The sequence below is a fragment of the Olea europaea genome, unplaced genomic scaffold (genome assembly GCF_002742605.1).
Source record: "Olea europaea var. sylvestris unplaced genomic scaffold, O_europaea_v1 scaffold4833, whole genome shotgun sequence".
NCBI classification, from domain to species: Eukaryota; Viridiplantae; Streptophyta; class Magnoliopsida; order Lamiales; family Oleaceae; genus Olea; species Olea europaea.
This window is the reverse complement of record NW_019263148.1, coordinates 11,720-20,659: the sequence shown is the minus strand read 5'-3', so window position 1 is coordinate 20,659 and position 8,940 is coordinate 11,720. Positions and strand designations below refer to the sequence as shown.

Genomic DNA, 8,940 nt, shown 5'->3' with positions numbered 1-8,940 from the left:
CTCCAGCCAGCTCACCCAAGTTGGCCCCTCTCCAAAGAAAACGTGTAAATATGAGTGAGCAAAACGAAGTTCTTTCATAAGCCAAGATTTTAACTCCATCAGATACCAAATATGAAGGGGGATTTTTGGTTCGAAGGTACAACGAAGATCTATTTTTCCTCCACTTGATTTGTGAGTTGAGACACGATGTAACAAAAGTTGGTAACTAAAGGGATGATTTTTATTTTGAGTGGATGAAATAAATGGGTTTAGATTAAATGATGCAGTAGGCTTTGCATGGGATAAATTTTAGGGATAGAAAATATTAGATTAAATGAAGTAATCTAAATTGAACAAGATGGTTGAAGGAGGAAATTGTATTTATCAAAATAAGATTTTAGAAGATGGTAGGAGACTTTTACAATGAAAATGCTTGGACTTGTACAAAATTAAAGTGGCAACCCCTATTTATAGCATTTAAAAGTTGGTGGATTGCCTCAAGAAAATTCTTATTTCTATATTATTTTATCTTACTTGGTCCTCAAAGAAATTCTAGATAATTCTTGTAAGCCATAAATTTTTCTTGCTTCCTATGTTACTCTAGAGAATTCTAGAAATATGCAGCAATGATTAATATAAAGACACTTATAAGTTGCATGGGAGTTTCGCCATGTGCACCGTGGGGCCCTGCCTCATCACTTGCTCACCATCGGATGGAATAGGTTTGTCAACAACAAACAACTTGCTACCGAGAACTCTGTGGTTTTCATGCGCAAACATCCACCAATGAACTCTTCATCGGGGTTAGGAGCAGGGGCGGAGCCACATGTAGTTTGAGCTCAACTTTGGGAGAAAAATTGAAAAACTGGAAACAGCTGTCCAATTAAAACAAAAACATGGATGGAAATTCTGGCCTTGTGTTTGTTCATATGAATGTTAAATTGCCTTCGATAAAATTCAAATTTCAATCACTGAATTCCAGGCAAAGAAATGTGAAACTAAGTAACGAGGTTCAGTTTTCATCCGCGGTCAAACTAATGAAGTGAGAAACTTTAGCCAATCAAGTGAAAAATGCCAATTAAATAACCTCAGAAACTATTAAATGCAAACAAATCTCATAAATATTTATACTATAGTTTGTAAAAATTTGCAATTTTCCACTATTCACAAGACTACCTCATTAGTTAATTATAAAGATAATTTTTTTACACTTCAAATTTAACCATAAATTTTGCCCGCACTAAATTTTTTTTATAGCTTCGCCCCTTGTTAGGAGAGGGCCGTGGCCCACAAAAAATAACCATGAGTGGAAATTTCCGACAATGGTAGAAGAAGAAACCCCTTTCGAGGTAGTGTATTCTCCAAAGGTGGGGATGCCGAATTTTGTAGCAAGTTCCGTTAAGGTGGATGATTTGATGGACTTTTCATGGGCATTGAACATGCAGGTTAAGATGGCAACGGAGACTCCGGAATTCTCGCTCGTGACACGTGGCTCAATTTCAGGAACTGTCACTGACTTCAATTCTCATAGTTACGACCACGATACGAGGTTTACTTCTCCCTGACACATGCTTTAGTTGTGTATATATATGGATGCTTGGCAATTTTTAGTGGTGATAATAAGATTATGGTACTAAGTTGAATCATTATTTTTTATTTTTTTATTTTTTTCACTAAGTTGGATATAGTTTGTGTATTTTTATGATCACAGAGTTTTGAATTACTTGTTAATGATATTATTTTTACTAATTTGGACATAGTTTGTGTATTTAAAAAAATAAGACTGAATCTTGTTTTTGTTAAATGATTTCATTTATATATTATTATTAACACGCTTCTCAAGCTTTAACAGTCATACTTATTCATTTTAGATCTTTTCAACAGCATTATTGTGTTGTAGCTGCATTGCCTATTGATTCATCGTTGATAATTTTATAGATTTATTGTGTTTTGGTATACTGCTATGAAGATTTAAGTCAGTTATTGAATTGTACAGGTGAGTAATGCTATGTGCTATTCGTTGATTTAATATAATTTTGAATTATGTAGAATGATGGTAATTATCCCTCTTCTCGAAGTTGACGTTGTAATTTCTCATGTTTATGTTGTTTTTTGGTAGGAGATCTAGTGGTAATTTCATAGAATAAAGCTAGTTGTACTCTTTGCCTTACCCGCTCGTTTACACGCTAACGTGGGTTTGTCCAAAAAAAGAAAAAAAAGAATAATAAGTGGTTCCTAACAATAACACAAAATATAGAATAAATGGTTTAGGCGGTGGGGGGCCCATTTCTTTCATTTGACTTTGGGGCTTGGCGTTCTTTTCCATTCCATTCAAAACTTGCGTGAAATCAGATTTTTCATCTTTGCTGGGAAAGCGGGACTCTTCTCTTTGAGCTGATTTACGGCTGCCCATATCTTCTTCATAAAGGGGAAATTATCCGACGCTGGGTCCATTTCACCGAAAGGAATGGGTTTAGGAAATATGGGTCAATTTCTTCACTAATATCTCTCGGCCGCGATTTCGAGTCGTCGCTACGCTTGGTATTCTGTGAAATATCCAACATTGGGTTCATTTTGGAAGCAAAGTGGAAGTCGAAATCTGGTTTGAGTCGAAGAGATGACGGACAAAGGTATTCCCCTTTCCCATTTTTGTTTGATACTGCTTTAGGGGTTAGGGACAAAGGTATACTCTTTCCCTTGCATTTTTTCGTGCTGTAAGACCAAACAGATTTGTTGTAAGAACGTAAGCTTTGTCATGAGCAAAGTTTCGGATGGATTGACTACAACTAAGTGATGTTTTTTTACTCTAATTCCATTCGATTTAATCTAGTGCAGTTTCCAAAAGCTTTCATAAAGACATTAGCAATCGTGAAAATGAATGAATATGCAGACAATTTGATAGAAATTGAACCTTTGTAAAGAAAAAAGTTGTTTCTGCCTTCTGGTGTAGTTAAATGCAACACGTTATTTCTTAGGAAATTAACCCATTTGATCAATATGTCAAGTCAAAATCTTTAAAGTTACTTAAAATGTGTGTCCAAGTATTGAAAGTATGGGACCAAAAGACGCAACAATATTTTGTAGAACAGGACTTGTCATCACTTCTAATCTGCAAGTCACCTAAGCGTTTAATTTTATCCTGTCATTTTTAAGTTTTCTGGGACTAGGTTATAGATGGTGATGCTGCAATTCTGTATTTTGAAAATGTATTTAATTTTCTGAATTTTGTTACTTGCAATCGGATATATTCTTAATTTTTCAAGTGAAGTCGGTTTCAAGAGGTTTACATATATAAACTTTACAATTTTTTTTTTGTTTGTCGCAGCGAAAGGAATTTTGGAAGAGGCAGACAACGATATCTTGTTAGAATCATATAACGAGAAGATGTTGGAAAGTGTGAATGTAGTAGACGATGGAATTGTAGGACTAGATGGTATGATTGTGCCCGAAGTAGGTATGAAGTTTAGCAATGAAAAAGAAATGTTTGATTTTTACAAACAATATGTGTACAACATAGGCTTTCCAGTTAGGAAAAGAAATTCGCAAAAGGATGATGATGGAATTGTAAGATACGTTGTGTTTACATATAGCCGTGAAGGTCGTAGAAGTAGTAACACAAGCGGTTCTATGAAGATGCAAGCTACCATTCAAACGGGTTGTAAAGCTAGGTTGACTGCATCGTTAGATGCGTGCGTAGTTTTGCCTGATGGAATATAAAGAAATTTGATATTGGAGATGGTTTGAAACAGTCAATTTGATGTTTTACGTTGGTCAGGAGGCAATTTATAGCTTTACGTACAGTAACGAAAAATAATATTTCACACTCAATAGCTTTGCATAAAAATAACTTCAAGCCAGAATAATCACATTAAGACAACAACATGACCGTTTACAAGGAATAATTTTCTGGCCAACACCTTAGTGCAAACACCAATATTAACAAGATACATCAACTACACTAATCACTTATTTAGCTAACCACAAATCATGCTGGCCCCTTCCCTTTCACATCCACTTCCGTACTTTCATTGCCATTCCTTATTGTCACATTTAAAGAAATCTCAATGTTTCGTTCCTTAGAGACCACGTGACAAAGAGACTGGAACATGCAAGAGAACTGCTGAACATCTTCAAGTGCTGCATGATTATTCGAATTCGAGGTAACATTACTTGACCCACTGCTTGATTCTCCCTCATCGACCCATGCCAATATTTACAATTAGCACTGCAGCAGTCGAGCAATCTTCCCTTGTTCTTTGTCTCCCTCTCGACCTCAAAGCACTTCACAATTCCACATTTACACAAGGGGCATCACCTTTTGTTTGGGCAATCAGCAAACAAGTGACCCTTCCCTCTACAGCTATGACAAAGTCTGGAGTTCTTTCCCAGCATGCTACACAGAAATGCATGAACTGATCTTAAAATTGGCCATGAGTGTAGAGATAAGTCATAAAATCCCTCTCAAGTGTTTCTGATAATAACAACCAACTAAACAGCTGCGGAATAATAACAGAGATTCAGCAAGAACATTTATTTCTCAACGACATTCTTTAAACAATTCTGACAGTAATATAAGCTTCCCGATTGCACTTTTAACCTCAAAAGGTTACTTTGGACGTCAAATATCAAATCTTATATTATTAATCCAACAAATATTGTGAACAGATGTGTATTAATTCAGGTCAGTGGATGTATGTTTATTCGGCATTTAATCCATCTAACTTCGAAATTTGCATGTATCTGACCTCATTAAGAAAGCTTATGAAATATCCACATATATTAGAAATTGACATCATTTTTTGTCTATCAACTAGTATCATCTGTCAATTTCAAAGTAAAGTTTTCTTTAGCTCGTGAATGACACATCAAAATCACTGAAAAATTTCCTCGTGTGAAGCTCGTGTATTAAGTTCACTAGAATTTATAACTTCTTCCTACCAAATGCAATATCCAAGAGATTGGACTGCAGTATCAAACAAACTGAAAATGCATAAATGTTACTAAAATTTATAACTTGATGCGTAAATCTTCCTACAGGCATTGATGACATAATTCAGAAAACATGATCTAAAATACTAGTGGTTTATTTTGTTACAAGGAAACTGAGAAAATGTGTGTGATGATTTGAGTTTTTTTGTGAAAACCCCCAATCTTCTGTGAAAAATTTTCACTCAAAACCAAAATTCCCAAATCATAGATTCAAGTCAATCTCAAAACATCACATAGATCACTCAAATTCAACACCAATATCACGAGATCTGTAGTTTATTTTGGAAAAAGTGATCTTCGTCATTCAATTTTTTGTTAAAAATTACCGAACAAAATCAAAAACCCCAAAATCGAAGATCACAAAAAAACTAAAATCATCACTTTCTCCCACTTCCCCCTCCCCACACCACCCCTCCACCCCTTACTTGAGGCATGGAAACTGCGAAATGAACAATCTTGGTACAAGGTCATGAACAACTTACTTTATTTTGTTGTAGTTTTTCTCCAGCTGCTTTTTAAGAGCTCTTTCCCTCTCACCCTTCGGATTCAAAGAGCCAAATCAACGCATCAAGCTACTAAATGCAAAAAAGATTAATATTTATATAATTGCTTCTATCACATAAAGTATAAGAAATGCACCTTCAAGGTCCTGCGAATGATCGGCAAGTGGAGAGGCGAAACTGAAATTTTTCGAAATCGAGTCGAGGCTGGAACCCCTACAATCGGAGATTTTGCCGGAGAAGAAGGCCTCAGCGACGGTCGATTCTGCTGCGTATGGTGGGCTTCAATCTTGTAGCCTTAGATCTTCTCGCATGAGATTATTCATGAGAGGTTTTTTGCATTTGGGACGAGGCCGCTGTGAGGGGAAAATAGTGGTAGGGTTTGAGGTGAGAGTGAAATTGCGTTCGAGTATGATGCATTTGGGGTCGGTTCAAGAGACTACACCCGTTTTTTCTTTTCTTGGACATGTTAGCGTGTAACTCAGCAAGTCAACCGGCAAGTACGTGTAGCGGGGTTGAATTTCATATGCTTATCATTATAGGTTTTGCCAGATCAGGTTTAGGGGAACTGTATGCTTGTCTTGACTGGGTCCAATTTAATAATGAAGGGCGTCTATTATAATTTTTGTTGGAATCAAGTTTTCTAGTTACACATGTAATTTGGTTGGATAATAAATTATGGTGTAAAGACGTAGTGTATAGTTTGTAAGAAATATTTTTCGATTAATTTGCAATGATTATTGTTGGAGTCGAACCTTGTTCGCCTATTTAATGCTTCCATAATTTGATTTTTGGTGAAACCGTGTTTTATTAAAACACGACTTACTTAGTTTTGATACTTTACTAGATGGCCGACACGTGGACTACTCTTGGACGTTGGATTAAACCATTTCATCTGACTTGAGTTAAAAGGCTGGAGCCTTCTGGAACGTTGAAAGACCCTTTCATTTCACTCTCGACTCTATGGTTTCTTTCAAAGAGAAAAATGGCGATCTAAGTGTTTCTGTTTTTCTTTGAGTGATTCTTGTGTAAAATCTCTGATTTTACACTAAGTGCAGTAAGATCTTCCTTCGATTGTTGTATTCTGTGTGAATGGTGAAGAAATCTGAGTGATTTCTCTGTTGTATCATCTGGTGTTGTTCGAAGATTTTCTGTGCTGAGATCTGAGTGAATCTTTGTAGATCTGTTGTTGTACTTGAGAGATAAGTCTCATTTTTCATCTCTTTGAACGTTCTGTAAATCTATTGCCATTTTTGGCTGTTTAGTGCAACCGAGCACAATCCAAATCTTTGGATGCTCAACGGGGGATGTAGACGTTAGATGTGGTCGCCAAACTTCCGGGGCTTAGGCCGAAAGTGTTCTTTTAATTTTCTGCAATTTATTTATGTTCGATTGAGGTTTTCCCCTGGAATCTGAGATAAATCAAGTACGGGTGTGCACTTGAAGAATCTTGTTGGAGAGAACTGTGAAACCTTGAATTCAGTCTCTGTGATTGTTGTCTGTTAATTGATCTTGCCTGTTTTCTTTCAATATTGCGAGAATTGTGAAACTTTGTACTACTGTGTGTTCTACTGTATTTCAAACTTGATACAAATTAACTTTTCTTGACTTCTTGGATAAACTACTGTGAGTCCAAATTAATCTTGTATGAAAATTTGTCTGCACTATGGCTACTGCTAAATTTGAAGTTAGTCAATTTGATGGCAAAATTGATTTTGATATGTGGAGTCAGAAAATGAAAGCCATTTTGATGCAAATGAAATGTGCTAAGGCATTAGATGATTCATGGCCTGAGGGTTTAGCATCTAATAAGAAATTTGAACGTGAGGAAATTGCTTGGAGTACCATATTTCTGTATTTGTCTGATAATATGATCAGAGAGATAGGTGAAACTACTACTGCCTCTAATCTTTGGGCAAAACTTAAGGCTAAGTATGAGACTAAAACCACTCCAAATAAATGTTTTCTTTTAAAACAATTCTTCTCCTTTAAAATAGATCCTGCAGTTGACTTAGAAGAGAACCTTAGTAGGTTCACAAAACTTACCCAAGACTTGGCCAATTGTGATGAAAAACTTTCAAAAGATCATTGGCTGTAGTTCTGTTAAACTCCATAAGTGACAAGTATAAGGACATTAAAGCTGCCCTTGAATATGGTAGGGAAGAACTCATTGTTGATTATATAACCAATGCTTTAAGGAATAAAGCTCTAGAAATTAAGGCTGAGTCAAGTAACAGTCATACTGGAATTAGTTTCTTAATTAAAGGAAAATCTTTTGAAAAACCTGCACAAAATTTTAAGTTTTCAAAAACTAATAGAAGATGGGTCGACAAAAGTAAGACCAAAAATAATGCAAAAGGTAAAAAATGTTATTATTGTGGTAAGCTTGGTCATTTTGCAAAAGATTGTTTTAAAAAGAAAAAATGATTCAAAAGAAAAGGGCATTGATGGAAGTATTGCATTAGTCTACGATAAAACTAAAACAGAAAATGGTTTTGTGTTAGTAAGTACTGAAAAATGCCTAAGTAATGAATGGATACTTGACTCAGGATGTTCTTTTCATATGTGCCGCAACAAAAACTGTTTTATAAATTTAGAAAGAACCAAAGGGGGACATGTTATAATGGAAAACAACTTTGCATGTAAAGTGAGTGGAATTGAGACTGTCAAATTATTACTAGAAAATGGTAATGTTTTGTTTCTAGAAAACATAAGACATGTCCCAGATCTGAAAAGAAACTTAGTGTCCTTAGGAATGTTTGATGATAAGGAGTTTAACATAATTATGAGTCAAGGACATATAAATTTTTTTAGGGGAAATGACTTGGTCACTTCACTGGAATCAAGTGTTTAGGTCACACATGTAATTTGGTTGGCTCATAAATTACAACGCAAAGATGTAGGTGTTTGGTTTCACTACAAGAAAAAAGGCCTTTTGCAACATGTAAAAGGCAACATTCATTAATTGTACGTTGTTAAAAGGGGTTTATTGCAATGTTCAGCAAGTGTTTGCTGCCATTGGTTGACAAAATTAAGATTTAACAATGATTTTTTAATGAATGTTGCTAAAAAACCATTTTACAATGTTCACAGACCGTTGTTATTTTCTTTTTTGTAACGTACAATGCGTGTTGCTGTAGTATTTTTGCAACGTTCAATGAATGTTGCCATTGATTAGTTTTAGCAACGTTCAACAAAATTTGTCATTAATCAGTTTTAGCAACGTTCATGTGAACGTTGTCGTTGATCAGTTTTAGCAATGTTCAACAAAAGTTGTCATTAATCAGTTTTAGCAACGTTCATGTGAATGTTGTCGTTGATCAGTTTTAGCAAAGTTCATTGAATGTTGTCGTTAATCAGTTTTAGCAACGTTCATTTGCCATTAGAGGCTTTAGCAACGTTCACATGAACGTTGCCGTTATTAGTTTTAGCAATGCTCAACGAACGTTGTCGTTAATCATTTTTAGCAACG

At 35.4% G+C, this 8,940-nt stretch overlaps 1 protein-coding gene and 1 long non-coding RNA gene across 2 annotated transcripts; one reads left to right on the top strand and one right to left on the bottom strand.

Annotated features, from left to right (window-relative positions):
• Positions 1-4,234: 4,234 nt before the first annotated feature.
• On the bottom strand, positions 4,235-5,785 carry LOC111388304. Its single transcript, XR_002701547.1, has 3 exons — positions 5,608-5,785; positions 5,451-5,540; positions 4,235-4,372 (listed from the first exon to the last, which is right to left on the bottom strand). It is a non-coding gene; the product is annotated as an uncharacterized LOC111388304 (long non-coding RNA).
• Positions 5,786-7,134: 1,349 nt separating this feature from the next.
• LOC111388305 lies at positions 7,135-8,646 on the top strand. The gene is made up of 3 exons (XM_023012981.1): positions 7,135-7,495; positions 7,567-7,698; positions 8,609-8,646. Exons 1-3 carry the CDS (start codon positions 7,135-7,137, stop codon positions 8,644-8,646), a joined length of 531 nt encoding a protein of 176 aa, XP_022868749.1.
• The last annotated feature ends 294 nt before the right edge of the window (positions 8,647-8,940 follow it).